Source organism: Vidua chalybeata, chromosome 12 (assembly GCF_026979565.1).
Source record: "Vidua chalybeata isolate OUT-0048 chromosome 12, bVidCha1 merged haplotype, whole genome shotgun sequence".
Taxonomy (NCBI): domain Eukaryota; kingdom Metazoa; phylum Chordata; class Aves; order Passeriformes; family Viduidae; genus Vidua; species Vidua chalybeata.
Genome location: NC_071541.1, coordinates 670081 through 693683, shown reverse-complemented (window position 1 = coordinate 693683; position 23603 = coordinate 670081). Strand labels below are relative to the sequence as shown.

The window sequence follows — 23603 nt, the reverse complement described above, 5'->3', positions numbered from 1 at the left end:
CCCTCGGCCAGGACTGTCCCTCCACGCTGCCCTGGGATGCAGCGGGAGAGGCTGCGGAGGGGCAGGACCGTGACCCCTCCGGCTCTGCCCGGCAGGAGGGGACTGCCATCCCGCCGGGCCCCTCCCTCAGCATCCCGGGGCCGCCCCGAAGGATGGGGAGAGCGGAGGAAGGAGCCTCTGCCGGGACCCTGCTGCTCCAGCCACAGGGAAAGAGGGGCCAGGGGCAAGAGGTGCAGTCCAGGGCTGTTTCCTCCCCTGTAGTGTCAATTAATTGGTCGGTCCCTCTTCCCCGGAGCTGCACTTTCACTTTGAGGCCCTTGAATGCTCTTTTGGCTCCAGCCTCAAGTGCTTTGCTGAACCAGGGCCCAGGAGGTCTCCTTGTTCAGAGGCTGTTCTCAATTGTCTCCATGTGCGCCTTCCCCTTGGCTTCCAGCTTGACTTGGAGCCAAAGACTCCTCTAGTGCCACGCCAAGGACGAGAAAGAGCCAGGTTTTCTGCTGGAGCTCTTCCAAGGGCTTGGGATTGTATACTGCTGTTATTCCACAGCAATGTGGTACCCAAGCTCCAGCAACATCAGGGCCCAAGAAGGATAATTACAAAAAAAAAAAAATATATTTAGTTAATTATAGGGAGGTGGGGGAAAGTCTCAAACAAACACTTCATGTTTTGTGGGAATAAAAATAATTAAAACCAATTGTATGATGGATTTATACTACTTCTAATTCTTTTTTTGTTGTTGTTGTTGTTCTAGTAGTTCACTGCCTGAACCCAAAAACCCCTGAAATGCTGATGGCCCGGCCACATTGCTCCCTGGGCTCCCAACACCTGGGGCACACACTGCTCACCTGTCAGCACCTCCGTTTCACTTTTGACCCTCCTGAAAAGCTTTTGGCAGCGCATTCACCTGAGGCACTCCCGCAGCTGCTCTCCCTGCCCCAGCTCTGCGCAGCCTGGGGCCGGTGCAGGAGCTCAGCCATGGCCCCACTCGGCTGCAGCACCTCCAGGCGTGGGGCAGGGCCCTGCCTGACCCCCAGACACCTCCAGAAATTGCAGCCAGGGCTGCAGGGTAATTCCCTGCATGTCCCAAAGCTCCCTCCCTTCCCCGTGCCTCCATCCCGGTAACATCCTCAGCCCTGCTCTCGTTCCTCCCTGGCAGGTGGAGGATGCACCTCAGACTCTCCAGAAAGGGAGACCCCTCCTTCCTTGTTTTGTGCAGGAGTTGGTGACTCTCAAGGAGAAGGAAGGTGAATGCGGGAAGAAAATGCTCTGTGGCGTCCTGAGGATCTCAACCAGTCAGCAAACGTGCTGAGAGTTCACTTGAAGCTCCCACAAAAAAAAAATCAAAGGAATGTCAGGACAGGAAACGTGCAAATGGACCTGCTGGCGACAGTGAAGAAATAAAGGACACATTTAAATGCATTTTTCATGTTCATTCTCATCATGAAAGGCCAAATTACATCACCCTTTGAGAGCCCCGGCCGTGTGCTCCTGCCATGCCCGTGTCACAGGCAGCTCTGTGCCCTGGGGCAGATCCCGCTGCCAGGGCAGCGCTGCACGGGCAGCGGCCCCGCGGCGAGCACAGCTGCCTGTGCTGTTTCGGTGTTTTCCATCGATCCCCTTCATTCCCTCAGCCAGCGCTCCCCCCACGCCTCCCTCCCGCCTTCCACCAGACGCGGTCGGAAAACTTTATTTACAGAATTTGTTAGCAGTACAAATCCATGCCGGGAGCGTGCCCTGTGCGCCATAGAGCGAGCGGCTGGCACTGAGGATTGCTGGCATCTGCGGTCACCGCGGAGCCAAGCCTGGCTCGGGGACGCGACAGGAGCGTCCCTGTGGGAGCCGGGGGCCCCGCCCGGATCCCGCACACCCCCCTGAGCAGGAGCTGCTCCGCACACTCGGCCAGGCGTCGCTGCCGCATGCCGGCCCCAGCCGCGCTCCGGGCGGCCGTGTCTGCACAGCCTCGCCGGGCCCTGGGGCAGGGCTGGGCTGGGACCCCCGGGCCACAGCGCTGTCCCTTCCAGGCTGCTCCCCGCCGACCTCAGGAGTGCCCTTGTCTGTGCCCCAGGCACGGGGAGCGGGGCAGGCCTGGTGCAGGCTGGCCTGGTGCAGGGCTGCATGGTGCAGGACAGGCCTGGTGCAGGCTGGCCTGGTGCAGGGCTGCATGGTGCAGGCTGGCCTGGTGCAGGCTGGCATGGTGCAGGGCTGCATGGTGCAGGCTGGCCTGGTGCAGGCTGGCATGGTGCAGGGCTGCATGGTGCAGGCTGGCCTGGTGCAGGCTGGCATGGTGCAGGGCTGCAGGGCTGGCATGGTGCAGGCTGCATGGTGCAGGGCTGCATGGTGCAGGCTGCATGGTGCAGGCTGGCATGGTGCAGGCTGGCATGGTGCAGGGCTGCAGGACAGGCCTGGTGCAGGCTGGCATGGTGCAGGCTGGCATGGTGCAGGCTGGCATGGTGCAGGGCTGCAGGACAGGCCTGGTGCAGGCTGGCATGGTGCAGGGCTTCATGGTGCAGGCTGGCATGGTGCAGGGCTGCAGGACAGGCCTGGTGCAGGCTGGCATTGTGCAGGGCTGCATGGTGCAGGGCTGCAAGGCTGGCCTGGTGCAGGGTTGTAGGGCTGTAGGGCTGCAGGGACGGGGCTGCCTCTGCCCCACAGGCTGCAAGAGAAGCGAGCACTCCTGTGCTGAGAGCGCGGTGCCGGGCTCTCCATCCTGCAGGAGGAGGTGGGACAGTGCCCAGCCACGTACCAGGGGTGACACCCATCTCCCCGTGCTGCAGCAGCCCCTTCCATCGCACCTGCCCCAGCAGCACCGCATCATTTGTCCCTCCCGGTGGCATCCATAAGCCACTGAAGTCAGGGTTTGGGGCTCAGGAACGGGTTCCTGCTGTCTAATCCCAGGCAGCACTGAAACTTGGGCACAGAATTCCTCCCCCACTCCCGTCCCGGTTAAATAACGCCCTCTGAACATGCTTACAGCCATATATACACCTATTTATAGACCCCTCCTTGCCCGGGTCCAGCTTTCCGCAGGGAAGCTCCGGAGGCAGCACAGCAGAGGCACAAGGTCCCGGCTGGCCGGACTCACGTCGTGGACGGCTGCATGAAGCTCCTCTGGCTCGTGCCCCTGCAGCTGAGGACGAAGGAGGAGGAGTTGCTCTTCTTGCTCAGCTCGCACGCCGGCCGCGACTTCAGGCAGCGCGCGGAGCAGCAGAGGAGGCGGCGCATCAGGTCGTGGAACAGGTGCCCGGTGTAGAGCATGTAGATCCAGGGGTTGCAGCAGCTGTTGAGGCTGGCCAGGAGCATGGCGATGATGAAGGGGGAGGCTGCGAGACAGAGGCACGGCGGTGTCAGGGCACGGCGCACTGCCGAGAGCCCAGCGGGGCCGGCACCCCGGCACCCCCTCCCCGCCAGGGATGAGCCGCCCGGCCGCAGGAACACCCCGGGAAAGGAGAGCTGCTGCAGGGGAGGGGGCGACTCTCAGCTCCAGCATCTCGGCTTTCGGCTTTTTCCCGCAAGAGCTGCATTCCCCGCTCCGCTGCGGCGTCACCCTGGAGCGCCGCTCAGCAGGCAGAGCTGCCCGCAGCACCTGCACAGCCGCGCCCCAAGGTGCCCGAGCTGAGGAAGGCACCGCGGCCCTTGGAGCTGCCGTGGCTGAGAGCGGGTCTGGGAGCAAGCAGAGGCGGTGGCTCGTTCTTCCACAGCAGCGGCTGATCTGGGACAGGCTCTCGGCTTCCAGCCCCCGGGCAGTGGCACAGCCACGGGCCCAGGCTGCGGGGCGTCCCCTGCTCCCGGGCTGTCCCCAGCGCCAGCCCGGCCCTAGCTGAGCCCTTTGCCCGGTGCTCTCCCAGCACCTCTCTCCAGTCATGTTTCTTCCCCCGAATGAATGCTCCTCACACAGTGCTGTGCCAGGGGGGAGGGAGCAGTGCAGTGCCAGGACATCAAGTCTCTGGCTGCTGCTCTCTGTCCCCAGAGCACAAAGTACCGACTGTCCCACCTGAGAGGCTGGACCAGCACCTTGTGGTGACAAGGGGGTGGTGGCACTGGCACCTGCCATGGCACCAGGACAAGGGGGGGAGTCCCCTCCATGAGGTGGCTGCAGGTGGAGATGGAGCTGTTATCCTGCTCCCTGTGTTCCAGCTCAGCTCCTCAGCCCCTCTGCTCCCAGAGGACGCACCAGCAGTGAGGATGAGCGTGGTTGGTTTGGCTGTTCCTGGCCCCTTCGTGCCTCTGCAAAAATCCACTGGCAGTTTTTGGACCAGTGAAGAAATGTGACTATAAATGCTAGCTTCCAAATTCACCTTTAGCCAATGGATGCGTAATTCCTGCTCTTGTGACGTCTGCTCCAACTACTTTTAGTTTCAAGTATATTCTAAAAAATTATTAATAATTAATTTCAAGTAATAATAATCTTTCAATAATAATTCATTTCAAGTATATGCTAAAAAATAATTCCATGCGGAGTGGTTACAAATCCCAGGCACAAGACCTGAAATACATCCCAGCGTTTCTACTCCCTTGAAACACCGAGCCAGGGCTGACTCAGCTCTTCCCTCTCCGCAGGAGGCAAATTGAATTTCAGGGAGCTTACTGCAGGGCAGGTCCAGAGGGTGGATCGCTCCCCTCCCTGGCTGGAGCACCTGAGACCCCCGAGGGGTGCTGAACCAGCCAGCTCTGTCCCTCAAGGACGGCCCCTGTCCCCAGGCACTCCCGGGATGTCCGGAGGGTGGGCAGAGGTGCAGGCTGAGCCCGAGCAGGGCCGAGGGGGCTCTGCTGCAAGCAGCCGGCCCAGGAGCGGGACGGGAGCAGGGGCTCCGCAGCTCCCACGCACCGACCGGGCCATGGCTCACAGCCGCGTGTCAGGGCACCTGCCCCGAGGGGAAGGGGCCGGGGACAGCCGTGGTGCTTCAGAGCCCTGCTGCTGTCTGCACAGGTGCCTGAGGCAGCTCTGACTCCGAGCTCAGAGTGCCGCAGGTGTTCCCTCTGAAGTGTGTGCGGCAGGAGCCTCCTGTGGAGGGCCCCAGCGCTAAAACAGCACCTGGATCGTAGCGTGTAGCTCCCACCCCCCTTACAGAGGCTTTGGGCTGTGTGGCCACCTGAGGGGGATCTCTGCTGCCTGCCCAGTCACCCCCAGTGCAGCTCATTGGGGTGCAGTCGTGCCCCCGTTGCCGCTGGCACCCAAGGACCCCCTGCCCTCCCTCTCCTCTGCCCTTCCCGTGGCTATGCCCACCCAGCTGTGAGGTGAGGAACAGCCACGTTCCCTTCCCAGCACGGGGTGCACCTCTCCTGCACCCCACCGTGCTGCCTGGCCACAGCCCCCGAGCCTCGGCTCAGGGAAGGGATCCAGGATCAGGGCAGGGAATGTGGGAATGCTGCAGGAAAGCCCGAGTCCTCTGCAGAGAGGTCCGACTGTGCTGCCCCCCCGATGCCTCTGGGCAGCCAGCAAGGAGGAGGAGAGCCTGGAAGGAAGGCCTGGAGTCTCCCAACACTTGCATCCACCCTGGGCTTCTTCTGCCCATGCCACGAAAGCCTCCAGCAAGAGCCCTGGCAGAGCTCCCACCCTGTGCCGCAGCCACGGGCTGCCCGCAGACAGGAACGTGATGGAGGGGGGAGTGGGGACTGTGGCACAGCCCGGCGGGGCTGGAGATTCCTCCCTACCTTAAAGCAAAGAGGGAAAGAAAAGGGAAAAGGGAAAGGGGGAGGGAAAGGGAAAACTGCTGCAGGGCCCACTGCACAGGGTGAGCAAGGGAAAGGGTCCCTGTGCAGCCAGAAGGATTGAGATGGACAAATCCTGTCCATCAAGGGTCAGCAAAGCAGCAGAGATTCGGGTGCTGCCGAGGTCTGTGTGTCAGGAAGGGAGGGGCAGCCCTCAAGATTGCAGGATTAAAATACAGGACAAGGGAAGGCCGCTGCTTCACCCCAGAGCCCATCGAGGATCTGGAAGTTTTGACCAGCCTGAATCAGGTGGAAAAGCCCTGGAGCACCCAGGGAGGTGCAAGAGCCACATTCCACTTCTGAAATAAATGGAGCAGAGAGAAGCAGGAGAGGCAAAGCACGCCTGCCTGGCTGCGGCTCCCTGGCCGGCCCAGAGGCAGCCGGGCTGCGGGACACGGGCTGGCACAGGGCGCTGTGCAGCGGGGATGGGGCTGGGCCAGGGCGGGGTGCGCTGAGCAGCCGTGCCCCGCGAGCTGCCCGCAGCCCGGCAGCGCACGGCCAGGGCCGCCAGGGAGCAGCTCCTCCTCGGTCTTTGGCACCCGCGGACCCGCCGCTCCTCTTGAGCCTGGGGCAGTCTAACCAGGGCGCTCTCGTCCCCGGGCGCACTTTTCTGCCCTTTCTCCCGCCTCACAAAGTCGTGAAGAGTTTTTGCTGAAGGTCTCCCAGGTGGTTCTCCCGTCTGCCGGGGGACAGCACAGACCTGCACGGCTCCAGCCGTGTCAGACCGGGGAGGGTGACACTTTTTTATTCTAGCTGCGACTTCAGTGACGACAGGAGCAGCCAGCCCAAATATAAAAAATGGCAAATCCCTGTCACCACATCTTTAGGAAAATGTTTTGCTCATAAATCAGGGGTTTTCTATGGGAACCGTGCTCCAGTCAGAGACAAAATAACAGCAGCATAGGGCCAGGGTGGAGGGAGCAGGAGGAGAGGGAGAAGAGGCCAAGAGCAGAAAGCAAAAAGTCAGAGGAAGAAACGACACAACAAAGGAAAGGAAAGGAATCCAGGCTGTGCAGCTTTCTCCTGAGCTCCCACACAGCCCACAGCACGTCCCAGCAGCCAGGGTGGGAAGTGAGTCTCCAGGGACCCCAGAGTAGCACCCAGGGACAGCCACCATGCAGGGACAGTGGCCACCCAGGGACAGCCACCACCATCCGCACTGCCCGACCCCGGAGCCGCAGTGGCCCGGAATTTGCCAGGGCTATGGTAGCCCTTGACCCGGGAAAGCTGCGGCTCAGCCACTGCTGCCTGTCGGGGCTTTTCTCCGTGTTCAGGACTTTCTCCCATGTCCCTCCCACCCACCCAGCCCCAGCCCGGAGCAGTTTCCCCGTGGGTCCCCGGGGCGCTGAGCGGAGCCGTCGGAGCCCAGAGGGCGAGGGGGGGGAGCTGTACCTTCCTGCGGGGCGTTGGTGTCCCACACAGACCACATCTGCACGAAGAAGAAGGGAGTCCAGCACACTATGAACGCCAGCACGATGATAAAGGTCATTTTGACTGTCCGGATCTTGGCTTTAGAGATGAGCCTGGTGCTGCTGACCCTGGCAAACACCATCCCGCCGCGGGAGCCCGAGCCCAGACCCACGCTGGGCCCGTGAGTCGTCTTCAGCTTCACGTTCTGCCAGATTTTGAAGCTGATTAAGCCATAGCAGATGCTCAGCATCAACACAGGGATGATATAGACCATGAGGGTGATCCAGGTAACATAGGCTTTCGGTCCCCAGGGCTGGATGAAATCTGCCCAACAGTCATAAACCCCATTCCCCACATCCCTTAGAGAAAATATGTGGATCTGAGGGATGCTGACCAGCAGGCACAGCAGCCAGGTGAGGAGGACAGAGACCCGGTCAGCCCTCCTGTGCAGGGACCTCAGCGGCTGACAGATGGCCAAGCAGCGGTCCAGGGACATCAGCAGGAGCATGTAGGTGGAAGCAAACATTCCCACTACCTGCAAGTACTTGATCAAGCGGCAGAGGAAGTCTGGCCCGTAGAACCTGAAGGTGATGTCCCAGATGAGCTGGGGCAGCACCTGGAAGATGGCCACGACCAGGTCAGCGATGCTCAGGTGCTTCATGAAGAAGTACATGCGGGAGTGCTTGTGGCGGGTGGTGTGGATGGCCAGGAGCACGCACAGGTTGCCGGTCAGGGCGAGGAACAGGATGAGGCACAGGACTGTCACCTCCACCTTGGCCATGTCCTCGTTCCTCTTCAGGGGGTCGGCGGTGCTGTTCCTGCCGGCGCTCAGGTTCTCCAGCCGGAGGCTGCCGTTCCCCAGGGAGCTGTTGATGATCCAGGTGCTGCTCCCCGCCAGGTACAGCTTCTCCATGGCCAGCGCCGGCCCGCATCGAGCCTGGGGCAGGGTGAGGACAGAGAGTGGGCAGAGAGTGGGCAGAGCCTGTACCGATGCGTTCCCGTGCGGTAGCCGGGTGTCCCCGCCGCTCTCTCTCCGTGTCTCCTCGGTTCTCAATATCCCACGGCTCCCCCGCTCTGCGTCCCCCGCCGTTCCCCTCCCCGCCGCGCCGCTCTCTCTGCCCGCCCGTCCCTGTCCCCGTGCCCCGGGCGGCGGCTCCCCGCGGCTCCTCGCTGTCCCCTCGCCGGTCACTCGGCGTCTCCGCCGGTGCTGCCCCGCCACCAGCCCCGGCGCAGGGGCCGGGCGAGCGGCGGGGGCGGCGGGCAGAGGCGGGTCCCGGCCCGGCCCCTCGGGGCCCGCCCGCGGCCTCTGGCCCCGCACCCGGACCCGCCTCAGCATCTTCCCCGCGCCCTCCCCGGGGCGCGGCCGTTCGCGCACCCCAGCGGCAGCCCCGGTTCCCCGCACCCCTCTCCTCCCGGGCAGCCCCGGTTCCCCGCAGCCCGGTTCTCCGCAGCCCCGCTCCCCTGGGCAGTTCCAGTTCGTTGCAGCCCCTTTCGGGCAGCCCCGCTCTCCCGGGCAGTCCCGGTTCCCCGCAGCCCCGGTTCCCCGCACCCCGGTTCCCCGCACCCCGGATCCCTGCAGCCCCTCTCCTCTCGGGCAGCCCCGGTTCCCCGCAGCCCCGGTTCCCCGCAGCCCCCCTCCTCTCGGGCAGCCCCGGTTCCCCGGAGCGGGGCCGCGAGGGGGAGCGGCGGAGCGAGGCTGCGGTGATGGGCGGGGGCCGCCAGCGGCCCCGACAGCCCAAAACCCCCGGCACCGCGGGCCTGGGCACTCAGCGGAGGGTGGGAGCACGCACCGGGCTCACCCCCAGCGCAGCCCTGCCCTGCCGGAGCTGCCGTCGCAGGACGCCCAGGGAAGGTCCCCCCGTAGATGCCAGCCCGGCCTCGTCCGAGGAGCAGGCTTAGGCGTTGGCAGTTAACACACCCACCAAGAGCTTCCCTTTCCTTTCAGGAGGAAGATTTCGGAGTGTTATTTCTATAAAAGAAGGAGCAGTAGCTATGAGTGACACCATTTGTCACCAGCTCATCAGCACAGCTCAATGGTTGTCCCAGTTATCAGGCTCCCTACAAGGGATCCAGAACCTGGAGGTGCAGGTGGGATGCTGAGAAGAGCATGGAACCCTCCCAGACCACCCCTCAGTCCAGTAGCCCTGAAGGCCCCCAGCATCACCACCCTTTGCTCCCCACTTCCAAGTCATAGCTCAAATCCGCCTCAGCCCAGCCTTAGGCCCTGAACAAACATCCCTGCAGCTATTTTTAAAGAGTTTGGGGAAGTTTTAGCTCCATGCAAGATGAAGAAATGTTAAATACTTTGGCACGTTCTTCCCTCTAGGGTTCACGTTCTTCCTCGTTCAGGCAATAAAACTGCTGTGGGAATCGCTGCAGAGTGCAGCTCACCACGTGCAAAGCTTTCCTTATTGTTCTGCTGCTTTGGGGAGAGCTCTCAGGGAGGAGGTGACTGGGGGTAAAATCCTGGCTCCAGTGGAGGCAAGGAAAGCTTTGCCCTTGGCTTCTGCTCAGTTCCTTGAGCACCTTGCAGGTACTGAGGGATGTCCTTGGGGACTCATGTGTGGAGGCAGCCCCGTGAGATGGTGCCTGAGGGGAGGCAGAGCAGCCTCTGCTCCTCCCTGGCCTTGGATGAGGTGTCACTCACGGCTGCACAGACCCAGCTCCCTTCCAGAACAGACCTGGACTGCCAGGGAAGAGCCCAGAGCCCCTTGTGCAGCCCCTACACGTGGCAGCTGAGCACCTCCAGGAGAGCTGTGCAACTCTGAAGTGTTTCTGATGGCAGCAACGAGTCGCAGGTGCTCAGCTGGGGAAGAGCCGTGCCAGCATTGACCCTGTTTGTGCCCATGCCAATGCCACACTGTTCCCAGGGCCACGTGCTCTGACACGCTCTGCGTTGGCGTGGAGTGCAGGAGCAGCTCAGTGAGGATTGCACACCTGGGGCCTGAAATTTGGGCACGGATTAGGATAACATCCAGCTCCTGGTGCCCTTGCCCAGGTGATCCCATCAGGGCTGGGCATTGGCCCCCCAACAGCCAGAGATGCTCAGTCCTTATTCAGGCAAAGCTGCAGCTGCTCCACGACTAAAACCCAAACACACGTGACTTTGGAGCAAAGAATCCTGTGAGAATCAAAGGGTTTTCTGAGTCATCCCCTGCTTCTTCCAGCTTTAAATGTTCAGGGATGCCATAGAGCTGGAAACATTTTTATTTTAAAATACATGCTTTGGGATAATCAAAAGCACAAACACTAAATAAAGCTAAATTTAATTGCATTTTGGTTTACTGCTGGATCTGAAATAGCTGTTTTTCCAATAGCTATCTGGAATCACAACTTTATGGTCCCCAGGACAGAAGAGGTCTGGCAAAATGTCAAGCCCAGGCCACAGCTTTGCAGATGGAGCTGCAGCCGCCCATGAACTCGTGCAGGCTGCAGCCCACAGCAGGCACTGCAGGCTGGAGAGCCAGGATATGGTACCTGGCTGCTCCTGTATGGGAATTTCTTGTTGTCCTAGAATTTTTTCCTAGTCCTCATCTCTTGCACTCAGCCTGCAGGAAGCCTAACTCTGGTAAATCTACTAAAACCACGGAGACGAGCAGTGCCATGGACACATCTTCATGGAAAAGGCATACCTGTGCTTCAACACAGAGCTGATGAAGCACAGGTATTAAATCAGGGTGTTAAATCAGGCTTGGGAACATATAAAGGCACAGTGAATTACAACTTTTCTGTGCCTTTCTTAAATGTGCACATGAGTAAATTCTCAAGTCTGATATCTAATTCCTCCATGGCTCACCAGCTGCTGTGCTGATTTCCAGACACACAATCAATATTGTAATCTGTACCAAAGGCTACAAGGCTTTGGAGACAAAACGTGGAAATATCAGCAATGCACAGAATTGTTTGGTCCCAAACCCATACACCAAATTCCTTTTGCCACTGAGCTCAGTGATCAGGGGTGACATAAGCCAGCCCAGACCTGTGTGTTCAGATGCAGGTGACAGTTACACTCCTGGGTAAAGCTGTGTCATCCATCACATCCCCCGCCTGCACCGTCCTCTGGCTGTGGTATTTATTTTTGTTAGCTGAAAAACAACAACAACAACAAAAACAGCCAAAAACCTAGTACTCAGATTGATCACAATTTATTAAAAAAAAAAAAAAAAAAAGACAGAGAAAAACCTGCAGCCCATGGTCAGTCCCAGAATTGCTGCACACTTCCTGGCTGTGAGACTTGTGCCATGGCTGGGGAAGGTTTTGGAAACTGAATCATCAGAACATTACTGGGAGGGGAGAAGGAGCCAGAGAGGCTGACTTGTGCATGCAGACAAATGAAGAAGGGAGGACCTACTTGGATGCTGCAGTCTTGAGCTCTGTAAAACATTCACAGCAGAATTTACACGAGTTCATGCACATATCAAGATAATTTCTTCTTTTCTCTTCCCCAGTGTGAAGAGAAAATAAATGTGGGACTACACCAAACTTACTCAGTGTTAGAGACCCTTCACATCATGTCCCTAAGAGGTTTATGGGATTCAAACCATTTCCTTTGGATCCCCAACTCACTGAAATCCATCAGCCTCTGCTCCCACGGCCTCCAGCCCACACCAGCAGTGGAGCCCGAGTCAGGCTCATCCAGCTTGGGGAGCTAAATCCTGGAAAAAGAGCCTGAACCTCCTGGCATTCAGCCAGTAGACATTTCCATCCCCACCATGGCTGGCACTCCACATGAAACCCCCAGGGGCTCTGCAGACACATCCCAGAGCACACTGAGATGCCACCTCCTGCCCCAGGGTGAGCCCTGGGACACAGCAGCAGCGCTCTGATCAAATCAACCAGCTTAAACCCATTTAGACTGGAGCAGGCTATGGATCCTGCTGATCCTATCATCCAGGCTGATCCTATCATCCAGACAGTCCCACCCAGGCTGGGCAGAGCCTCGCAGGGTGGGTGTAGTCTGTGGTTTCTGTAGGGAATTCTGTGCCCATCGCACACAGACCCCACTGCCCCGCACACCCAAGCCCAGCAAAGGGTGACAGAGGCTCTCCCCAGGCACCTCCCTGAGCAGCCAGGTCTGCACAGGGCTCCCGAGGACGCTGCTTGTGCTAAAATGTTCCTTGCTTCATCCCATTATGGCCTCAGAGCCCATAAAACCAATGGAGCCTGCCCAGGCCCTGGGAGCAACAAGCTGGCATAATAAAGTTTAAATATGTATCCATGTGGTTTTTAATAAAGACACTTCAGGTTCAAGCTGTTGGGAGATAATACAATCATTTTACTGCTTTTGGGGGGACGACTACATTTGTATGTAACTTCAAGCTGCAGTGCCCTGAACTCCCACTCGCCATCAAGGAACGAAAAGCAAAGTAAGACCCCGAGGCCTGCGGCTGCAGCCGTGGCCCTGGGATCCACACCTGCAGCAGTGACAGGTGTTACGGGTCCTGCACACCAAGTGACACACCGAGTGTCACCTCCTGGGATCTGGGATGTTGGCTAAACCTCCCCATAGCCAGAGGTATGGATCACCCAGTTAATGCCAGGCACAGCACTGCCCAGTGAAGTCAGGCACTTTTCTCTTTGAACAAAACATAAATAGCAAGATCTATCTGAGATTTTGTTAGGTAAAGATAGAAGAGCCAGAACAAAACCAGAATATAGTCTGGGTTAATATATTTGTATGCAAATTCTACATTTGCATATGTATATAAAGGAAAGTGAGTCAAGTTTGGTGCCCATCACTACAACAATCTTAGCCAAGTGATATGAAGGAGGCTGCAATCCTCAGGATAATGCAGTAGATATGTGTGAGGATCCAAGCAGATGTGTGTCTGGGAATGCCCACAGAGGTGAGGGTGTTTCCACACAGCCCCCATTTCTCTCCCACCAAATACCTGCAATGAAACCCCCAGGCCAGGCTCCAGGAATGCCTCTGTAGGGCCAAATAATTAACCAGAGCAGCGAGCTTTCACTACAAAAATGAAGCCCAGCTACATTTATACAAACTTTTCTGCCTCACTAATTACTTCCCATCTGCAGTAATGTGTTTACCTTCTCCTTCCTGAAGCTGGTAATTCATGTTCTTTACTGAGTTCCAGGTGGCTGTTTTGGAGCCAACTCACCGATTTGTCCAAATCATTTTGAATTCAGGCCCTCTGGCTCCTCCAATGCCAGGTGGGACAGGACCATGATTATTCTCTCCTCTGGGCAGCAGATCCTGGTGTTGGGTTTGCCCAGCAGGTAACTGTGATTCATCTTCAATTCCTCTGTTTGTGTGAGGTGTTCCAATTCCAGAATATCTGTTCTTCTATCAAAACAGACCCCCCTTCAACCAAAAGGTTTTTTTATTTTTAACTCCTGCCAGCAAACACAGCACCCTTGGAGAAGTGGCCTTGGGAGACCCTGACCCCTGCGTGTCCCCAGCAGCCACAGGTCCCTCAGGGGTGCTCAGCCCACCCCCCGTGCCCTGAGCTCACACTGCTCGTTCCTGGCTGCCAGGGAACCTCTCCAGCCCAGGGCTGAGCAGCCCAGAGCACCGTGACAGCTCCTGGTGTGCCAGCTCCTGGTGTGCCAGCTCCTGGTGTGCCAGCTGTGTGACAGCTCCCCGTGTGCCAGCTGTGTGCCAGCCCCCAGTGTGACAGCTGTGTGCCAGCTGTGTGACAGCTCCCCGTGTGCCAGCTGTGTGCCAGCCCCCAGTGTGACAGCTGTGTGCCAGCTGTGTGACAGCTCCCCGTGTGCCAGCTGTGTGCCAGCCCCCAGTGTGACAGCTGTGTGCCAGCTCCTGGTGTGCCAGCTCCTGGTGTGCCAGCTCCTGGTGTGCCAGCTGTGTGCCAGCTGTGTGCCAGCTCCCCGTGTGCCAGCTCCCCGTGTGCCAGCCCCCAGTGTGACAGCCCCCAGTGTGACAGCTGTGTGCCAGCTCCTGGTGTGCCAGCTGTGTGCCAGCTCCCCGTGTGCCAGCTCCCCGTGTGCCAGCTCCCCGTGTGCCAGCCCCCAGTGTGACAGCTGTGTGCCAGCTCCTGGTGTGCCAGCTGTGTGCCAGCTGTGTGCCAGCTCCCCGTGTGCCAGCTCCTGGTGTGCCAGCCCCCAGTGTGACAGCTGTGTGCCAGCTGTGTGCCAGCCCCTGGTGTGCCAGCCCCTGGTGTGCTAGCTGTGTGCCAGCCCCCAGTGTGACAGCTGTGTGCCAGCCCCTGGTGTGCCAGCCCCTGGTGTGCCAGCTGTGTGCCAGCTGTGTGCCAGCCCCTGGTGTGCCAGCCCACTCAGTGAGCTCGCAGGACAGCCTGCAGACAGAGCAGCACGCGTTCTGAGCAGGCAGACACGGGCATCGCAGTCTGGGTGAATTCCCTGTGCCTCGAAGGCATTCCTGCCCGCCAGGAACAATCCCGTGGCAGCTCCCTGATAGCTGCAAAGCCGAACAAAGCCAGGAGACGCCCCTGGCCCCAAGTCCACTCTAGCCCCAGCAGCTCCTGGCAGAGGTACCTGCGGTGGAGGCCCGTGTCCAGCAGGGTGACTGCTCCTGCTTCTCCCCCCTGCCAGCAGCGCTGCCTTTCTCAGGCTCCCGCGGCCTGGGGGAACAGGACATTTTTACTTTTTGATTATTTTGTTTCCACTTTTGCCCTTCTGCCCCGGACTGAGGGACTGCTCCGTGACTAAATTAATTTCCTCCTGAATGGATTCCCTGCCCAAAGCAGCCCTTCCCAAAGCTTTCCAGTGGCAGACCAGCCCAGCACCACCCTGGCTGCCAGGATCAGTCCCCTGGGAGCTTCTGCCCCACTCCCAGTTCTCCAGGGAGCCACAGACATCAGGAATCTGCCTCGGATCCACTCCAGGAATGGCTGCAGAGAGGCTGGACCCACAGCAGGGGGGATGGAGGGTCCTCAGGACCCCACAGCAGGGTGACACAGAGGGTCCCTGGGCCTCACCCCTGCACTGCCAAGCCCAGCACAAGGCTGCGGGTGATGTGACAAAATCACTCACAATCAGTGCAAAGGTGTCGGGAGGATGCAGTAACTTTATGATTACTCACCCAGAGAACACAAAGGTGGGGTTTGCCCCCGTGGGGCCATGCTCAGCTCCAGCAGGAAGGACCCTGTACCACATCCCCCTGTGCCTCAGCCCCGTCAGCGCCAGCTCGGCTCCTCTGGCTGTGACCTGTGCCCCAGCCTGGCTGTTCACAAGTCCCCAACTGCTCCCACTTGCCCCTTGGCTCAGTGACGGAGGAGCAGAGCTGCCCAGGGGAGCAGGGGACAGGACAGCCTGGGGAGGACACTGTGTTTCCTTCCCTGTTGTTTTTTCCCTTATGCTATGCAGTTCCTGTGAATCTTGGGTTGGTGAGATGTGCAGCAAGCATCATTTATGGCACCCGGGGGACCAGCAGCCACTCCTGCCAAAGGCTGGGCCTGGCAGCACCCTGGCACTTCCTGGGGCTGGAGCTGGCCCTGGGTGTGGCAGGAGAGACTGGCTCAGGGTGGGAATGAGGCAGCAGACCATCGAATCCATGTTTGTTCCTCAGCCTCCATCCACACTGCCCAGTGTGTCTGCCCCGTGCAGCCTCCCCCTGCACCCCGGCCACTGTGTCTACACCCCACTCACACATGGCACCACCCTCCTCTGGCAGCAACCCACAGCCCAGCCAAAAGGAGGGAAAAAGCTCCAGCTCAGGCAAAGACCACCGGTTTGGACTTCAAATGGTGATGACAACAGTAAGTGATATTAAAAAACCCTAATCTTCACAGGTTGTCAGCAAACCAGTCTGATTCATGCCCATATTTAACGTGTCAGCTGCTCTCTCCCTTCTCCTGCCCCACAGAATCCCCATGGCACGTGGCTCTCCAGCTCATTTCCAGTGGAAATGTCAGTACTGCACCCACACCAGTGCCCTCCCCCACCAGAGCAGCAGCTGCTCTGCAAACGCCTGGAGAAAGCCCTTTATGATACTAATTTACAATTAATTACCATTCACCGGCCAATGGCAACCAATGCCAATGCCTGAGGTGAGCTGCTGTGACAAAAAGGCAGCCCTAAATAATTACTGTCTTTCAAAAGGTTTGGTTTAGTAAAAAAAGAACCAAATCAACACAACCAGATTTCTGCTCTGCCTCTGCATCTCTCCACCTCATGCACTTATGATAGTTTATATCTGCCATGATTTAGCCTGTTCCAAATACAAATATTTCTGGGAACTATGGCTTGAGGAGGATTATTTCTGAATCCCAGCTTCATTCTGAAGTCAAGACACAATAACCCTCAATCTTACCCAGACTTTGTGCCTTCTTTGCCAAGCTCCCACTGACAGGCTCTGACCAAAACTTCAGGGCTCAGCAAAAGCACCTGAAGTATTTTCATATTTTGCTTACAAGCTTTATTTTTCAAAGCCTTCCCTGGTGTTCAGGTTTCTTGCATTTCCTTTTTTTTTTTGCACTGCTTTGTTGCATCACAAAATCCCACCACCTCCTAAGGAAATCAGACTTCTCAATGTAACTGTTTGCTTGAAAGCTAAAATACTTCATGTCCAACAACCTTCCGACTTCCAAGCCTCCCAGTTTCAGGACTTCAAACTGAAATAATGACACATAATACTGGGTAAGTTTACACAGACATATATAAAAAAGCCTGTTAGTGTAGGGCAGAATCTCCCTGCAATCCTTGGTCCCTCTCTCCCCTGGCTGTGCCAGGATCTGGGGCACCAGTACCTGCCCAGTCCCAAACAGAACACCATCCTGCAGCTGCTTCCAGGGGGGCAGAGAGGCTGGCACAGGATGCAAGCAGGAAGAGCAGCAGCACACAGCCCAGGTGCTGCAGCAGCGAGGGAACTCGGGCACAGGAGCCAGGTCAGGGAACTGGGGCACAGTGCCCACCCTCAGCCATCAGTGGCCCACAGGGCTGTGGGCAAACCCACCAGCGTGGTCATTAAGGCAGCTGGAATGGCAGTGGTGTGAAAATAGAGCATTTTACTCGGTACGCAGACCCTCAGAGGATGGGAAAGGCAGGAGGTGTTTCCCAGGCTGAGCTGGCACTCCTGCAGCACTAGCTCCTCTTCCGCTTGCCCAGGGGCCTCGCCCCGCTGCTCTCGGGGATCCGCGGCCGCCCCAGCTTCCTCTTGCTCCCTGCCAGAGCCACGGAGCTGCTGCTGGGGGAGAAGAACAGAGGGGTAAGAGGGCTTTGCAAGGGCCCCAGGCAGCACACACTGATGCTGTACAGATGCACTGTGAGCAGTACACAGATGCTGCACACATACCTGTTACAGGTGATGGGGAATCAGGGCATTGTTTTGGTTGGAAGGGACCTTAAAGACCACCTCATTCCACCCCTGCCATGGGCAGGGACACCTTCCACTATCCCAGGATGCTCCAAGCCCTGTTCAAGCTGGCCTTGAACGCTTCCAAGGAACGCTTCTCATTTGAGGAAGGTGACAGCACCAGGAATCATCCCATAGCCCCTGAGCCCACAGGAACAGGGTCATCACAATGCCTCTCCTTCTGTCCCCAGAGACCTGTCTGGAACCCAAGGAACAGCAGCAACCCCCCAGATTCCTTGTCCATAACTGAGGACAACCCCTGGCACTGACAAAACCATAAGGATGTTCTATCAGAAAAGGCAGTTTGGGGCACAGCACCTGGAAGCAGGATGAGAGGCTGGTCAGCGTTACCCCCAAAGGAGGGCTTGGGGCCTGCAGCCTTGCCAGGCACTCTCCTCATTTATGGACAAAGTATTCTCCACAGAAAACTCAACAACTGTTTTATTTTTAGTCACAGTTAATTTTGAAGAAAAAATTCTTAAACTAGCTGTATGTAAATGAAGCAGCTGATTTCCGTCATTCAGCCTCGGAGCTTAAAATTCCACATAGTGTTGACATGAAAGATGCCACTAATCTGTCAACAGCTTTTGCTAATTAAACATTCCTTTTAAGTGCACTCTGTTTTATACCATCTGTTAGGCTGAATCCATCCTGCAGGGACTATTAATTTGTCTTAAACTGGGAATTCACAACTGAAAATAACAAAGGACAACTCTGAGATGCTCAAGTCCACCTCTGCTGACTGCCACCAGATACACACTAAAGACACAGCAGGAACCAGCCGTGTTTCAGAGCTGCACCACGATGGAAATGGCTCTCCTGCATCCCTGGGACCCTCAGCCACAGCCCCAGGGAGATCCACGTGAATCCCAGCAGTCAGACCCAGCCAGGCTTTGGTGCTGGGACTGAACACACGTTCCCAGAGCACCGGGGCACCCCATGGACCCACGGCTCTCTCCAGCCCCTCCACATGGGTTTCCATAAGGGAAACAGAAACATGATTCAGAGACTTGCAGACATTGAGATTTTAACAACCAAGAAGTGCTCTTCTAATCCCAAACAGAAGTCAATCAAAACAGATGCTCAATTCCAGTGTGTTCAACTTGTCAGCCTCACCTATAGCTCTGCCAACAATGGAATTTTCAAATGTAATAGAAGATCAGATTTAATTTTCCATAACAAAACAGTTTCCTCTTTCTTTTTAATTAAAATATATAGTTATATATCACTTAGAACAAAGATATTCAATTGGGCATCTGTGGATCCTTGGAGGACCCAGGTATCATTTTTCAAGGATCCACATACACTGACCAAACTGTGCTTCCCAGAACTGTGGGGATTCTTCAAGAATCTGACCTTCCTGAGGCATCTGCTTCTCCAGGATTCCACCAACTGCACACTGCAGACCTAAACCCACCCCAAGGACTTCAGCTCTTGGATATTCCACTCACCTGTCAGAGGATGCTGAACACGTCTCAGACTCTTCCGTATCTGCCAGAATGTCCGAATTGGTGCTGAAGGGGAAAATAAAATGGATAGAAATTATTTCAGCAACACCTACAGCAATGCAGGGCTCCACTCAGCAATGGCAGCAGAGCCCCTGGGTGAGACCAACCCCTCCAGAAGCAACAGCAGTGAGAAATAACACCAACCTACAGCACAGTCCAGAAACTTCTGTCTCACTTCATGTGTAGTTATCCCTGGGGTCCCATCATCATTAGTTAACACACAAGACAGTTCTAGGTTTATGTCTGTGAAGTGGTAACTACACCACCTCTGTATTCCCAGGCACCACAGAGGCTCTCTGGAGAGGCTCTACAAAACGTCTTGGGGGGTAAAGTGTACCTTCTTTTTGTAAAGTCTCTCTTAAATAAATGAATGTGACATAAAATTTCTGTAAGACAGCAGGATTTTTTTTCACTTCCCCTGTGAAGTGAGAGTCCTCAGCTGTTACTGTGGCGATAACTACAGAACCAACAGGAATCTGGCTGGACAAACAAGACCAGGTTAGAGTAACCTCCAACACATGCACATTCAGTCATACAGATAAAAAGGAAAAATATACCAAAGATGGATGAGAAATGTTTGAAAGTCAGCATTGTTTTCACTCTCAGAATTAGAAGCTCATCAAAAGCTCATTTTCGGTGCATGAAGTGGATGCCCGGGGAATGAGTTATCATCATATTTCCAAACCCCACTGATGTTCCAGTTGCATTTTAAAAAAGAACTGGGGAGGACACAGGGCTATTTGTGTGCTTTTAGTCCCCCAAAATAGAAAAAGAACAGGTTTGAGGCCTGAACATGATGTACTTCCCTGCCTTGAAAACTGCAGCATTCATCACCCGCCGCGTTTGTCACCGCAAAACAATAAAACTGAAAAAATCTGGCCAACGTTCAAACCAGTAATGCGCCTTCAGAATTCACATGTGGAATCCACGGCCTAGGCCCACCAAACTTTTTTAAAACCAAGTACAAAACGTCCTGGAGCGAGTTCCACCTTTGGCCTACACACGGAGCCGTGAATGGGCCCTTGACGCCAGAGCCATCGGTCCCCGGAGAAGCCAATTAACTCCTACGCCCTAATTGCAGTGCGAGACTGAGGAGCTGCAGTAGCTGTACAAAGCAGGGTTCTGAACTTCCAGCTGGAGCTAACAGCCCTTTGTCCCAGGGTCTCTTCCAGCATCCCACTGCTCCACGCCAGCCACTCACTGAAGCAGTTCTGCACATCCCGGCTCTGCCAGACACCGATTCCGGTTACAGAGCCCGAGCAAGGCTGGCTCTGGAGCTGAGGTAATTACACACCTGTCTGGCACGTGCCAGGGGACAAAAGTGTTTGGAAATTAAAAAATAAAATCCTCAAATATGCCACAGTTGAACCCACTGTCAACTAAACAAAAGCAACTTTGACCACCAACTGAATTTGTATTTTAAATTAACTTTTTCTTTCCCTGAAGAAAACTCCTCCCTTTTCTTAGCATCAAATGATTAGCCCTCAAACTGAAGATTATTAACTAAATAAGAGAAACAGCCGCCTCATTCTGAAGGTTTTTTTCTATCAATTTTAGTCCACAGAGACCAGAGAGATCACAGAATTTAGAATTTTTGTTTTGTTCATTTCTCTGATGTTTTCTGCCTTTTCAATGCTTCAGGGGTATCTACCTACATTGCATCCAGACACAGCAAAACACCCCTTCAGACTTTATTCAGACTCCAAATTCAAGACAAATTCCCACAACAGGTTTTCTGTCCTTCTCTTAACTAAGGGTCACTAATCTCTCCCACAATTTTACAGATCATTTCCAGATGAGTCAATTTTTACAGCCAAAACTATTAAAGTTCTTCACCGGAACTGCTCAAGATGCAGCCAGCATGCTGTGGCAGGGTGATCCTGCATTTATTCATGTCTCCATGTTGGGAAAAATGCAGCTCCAGTGACTCAGGCAATTCTCCCACTCCATATTCCTGCAGGATTGGTTCCCCTGATCCCTTACAAGAGTCAACCAAGAGTCAGTTCTTCCTTTCTTGACCATCAGTTGGGTTTGACTTCCACCACCCCCCGCTTTTTCATTTAAGAGAAACACACCACCCTAAAATAGAAAGAAAAAAGCTGATGTAAGTGTGAATGACATGTCTTGCTCTACAACTGAGAGGAGCAAACAGCCCTTTGAATTGGTTTATTTTGAGGCAGATTAAGTTCCTCCTCGGCCTCGCGTGAGCAGCCAGCATCCTCCCATCCATCCATCCATCATCCATCCATCCCTTATCCATCCATCATCCATCCATCCATCCATTCACCATCCATCCATCATCCATCCATCATCCATCCATCATCCATCCATCATCCATCCATCCATTCATCCATCATCCATCCATCATCCATCCATCCACCCATCTGTCTGTCCATCCATCCATCCACCCATCCATCCATCCATCCATCATCCATCCATCCATCATCCATCCACCCATCCATCATCCATCCATCCTTCCATCCATCCATCATCCATCCATCATCCATCCGTCTGTCCATCCATCCACCCATCCATCCACCCATCCATCCACCCATCCATCCCTTATCCATCCTTGGATCCATCCATCATCCATCCATCCATCCATCCATCCATCCATCCATCCATCCATCCATCATCCATCCATCCATCATCCATCATCCACCCATCCATCCATCATCCATCCATCATCCATCCATCCCTTATCCATCCTTGGATCCATCCATCATCCATCCATCATCCATCCATCCATCCATCCATCCATCCATCCATCCATCCATCCATCATCCATCCATCATCCATCCATCCATCCATCATCCATCCATCATCCATCCATCCATCCATCATCCATCCATCATCCATCATCCATCCATCCATCCATCCATCCATCCATCCATCCATCCATCCATCCATCATCCATCATCCATCATCCATCATCCATCCATCCATCCATCATCCATCCATCCATCATCCATCATCCACCCATCCATCCATCCATCATCCATCATCCATCCATCCATCATCCATCCATCATCCATCCATCCATCATCATCCATCCATCCATCCATCATCCATCATCCATCCATCATCCATCCATCCATCCATCCCTTATCCATCCTTGGATCCATCCATCATCCATCCATCCATCCATCCATCCATCCTCCCATCTGTCCGTCTGTCCATCCATCCGCCGTGTGTTGCAGACTAGGCTCCAGGCATGTTTTCCCTCAATGCTGGCACAGGAAATGAGCTCCAGTCCATCTCATTTTACCAATGTCATTTGGAGGTGAGTGCCCAGGCCCCAGGAGTGAGGGAAGGCAGCTTTGTCCCTCTTGCACTCCTGCCTGCACTTTGTCCCCCTGCAAGGAACGGGAGGAGCTCGCTGCTGGAGCAGCCAGGCACTGCGCCATGTCCAAGAGGAGCAGTGCAACACAACATCTCCCACGGCTTTCCAGAGCCTCCTCTTCAGACCACGTGCCCACGGCTTCATGCTCCTGTCTCTGGAGAGGTCTGCCAGCCTTGCCTTTGCCCAGCCCCCAGGGAGGGCTCCTGTCTGTACGAACCCTGCACAGGCTCCACCATCTTGCTGCTTTCCTTGACTCTTTCCAGGCTTTTCCACAGCCCCCTCTGCAGCCCAAGATACCTTTGAGGCTGTGCCTTGGGAAAAGGGAAAGATCTGCTGCACCTACCTGAACTGCTTCCCTCAGGAGCTGGCAGAGGTGGGATGTGGTGGCTGAAGCACCAGGAGCACTCCCAACCACAACTCCTGCTTTCAGGGCTCAGAGGTGTCCACAGCCCACGGCTCCTGACCAGGGACTGATGTCCCCCCGGACACAGCCTGTACGTAAGAGCTTCCACCACACACATCCCAGGCCACCAGCTGGCCCTATGTGACAACCTCCCCAGGACTCACAGCTCCTGCCATTTGTTACAGCTCGAATTTTTGGGAAGAAAAGTATGAATCAACAGCATAGCAGAAAAGTATCATCATCCTTTCACAATGAACCCATCTTTGAGGCCAAAACTCACAGATCAAACACTGTGATATAAATCAACTCTGAGCCAAAGCAGTGCAAGATTTATTAAGTAAAAAAGTCCCGAAGATCTATAAAAGGCAATTATTGCACTGATCAACACGTTTTCATACACTTCTCTCATCTGACAGCAATGGCCAGGGCGCAGGACAACACGGCCTCCAAGCTCAGGCTGAGGCAGCTGCCCAGGAAGAGCTCACGCAGCATTTCCAAGCACTCCTTCCTGCCAGCTCTGCCAAACCCACGTCACCCATTTCAGAGGCTTGCTGCCATCCAGTGCACTCCTATTTCTACCTCTTCTGCTGATGAACTAAACCCCATATTATGTAAAGCCAATAAATCCAAGGATAAGCGACTTGCTAAAGCCAGAGCTTGGATCCTGATCAATGGCTCCTAAACTCACTGCCAAAAAGCCCCATATATTGCAAATGAGGCCCCTTCCTTGGGCATGAACCCCTCCTGGCAGCCACTGCAGTCACTCTGGGTATTCCAACAGCACAGGGATTTATACAGGCTGTGGACACAGAATCCCACCAGGATTTCAAAATTCTGACTGTGTTTCAGTGTCTCAGATACAGCCAGTGTTGGGTTTTGTCTGCTGTTCAAGTCTCACTCTAGTCATCAGGAACTGACACTTGTGTTGAACACAGTTTT

At 55.6% G+C, this 23603-nt stretch overlaps 3 protein-coding genes across 3 annotated transcripts in view; 1 reads left to right on the top strand and 2 right to left on the bottom strand.

Moving 5' to 3' along the window:
• Positions 1-3078: 3078 nt before the first annotated feature.
• OXTR (oxytocin receptor) lies at positions 3079-8156 on the bottom strand. The gene is made up of 2 exons (XM_053953750.1): positions 7102-8156; positions 3079-3320 (listed from the first exon to the last, which is right to left on the bottom strand). Exons 1-2 carry the CDS (start codon positions 8030-8032, stop codon positions 3079-3081), a joined length of 1173 nt encoding a protein of 390 aa, XP_053809725.1. The 5' UTR covers positions 8033-8156.
• On the top strand, positions 8110-9018 carry LOC128794288 (proline-rich protein 2-like). The gene has a single exon (XM_053954036.1). The coding sequence runs from the start codon at positions 8110-8112 to the stop codon at positions 9016-9018; it is 909 nt and encodes a 302-aa protein (XP_053810011.1).
• Positions 9019-17046: 8028 nt separating this feature from the next.
• Positions 17047-23603, bottom strand: part of RAD18 (RAD18 E3 ubiquitin protein ligase) — a gene marked incomplete at its 5' end in the record, with an annotated part of 29266 nt that continues 22709 nt past the window's right edge. The window contains 2 exons of the mRNA XM_053954035.1: positions 17047-17242; positions 18862-18924. Coding sequence (XP_053810010.1) covers positions 17140-17242; positions 18862-18924 — 166 coding nt within the window. The remainder of the gene's footprint in view (positions 17243-18861; positions 18925-23603) is intronic.

What these genes read in the sequence shown, in the direction of transcription:
- LOC128794288 (XM_053954036.1), top strand. Translation starts at nt 8,110, where the DNA reads ATGCGTTCCCGTGCGGTAGCCGGGTGTCCCCGCCGCTCTCTCTCCGTG.
- OXTR (XM_053953750.1), bottom strand. Translation starts at nt 8,032, where the DNA reads ATGGAGAAGCTGTACCTGGCGGGGAGCAGCACCTGGATCATCAACAGC. An exon ending in CACCAACGCCCCGCAGGAAG is followed by an intron (nt 3,321 to 7,101) that starts GTACAGCTCCCC and finishes TCTGTCTCGCAG; the next exon opens with CCTCCCCCTTCATCATCGCC.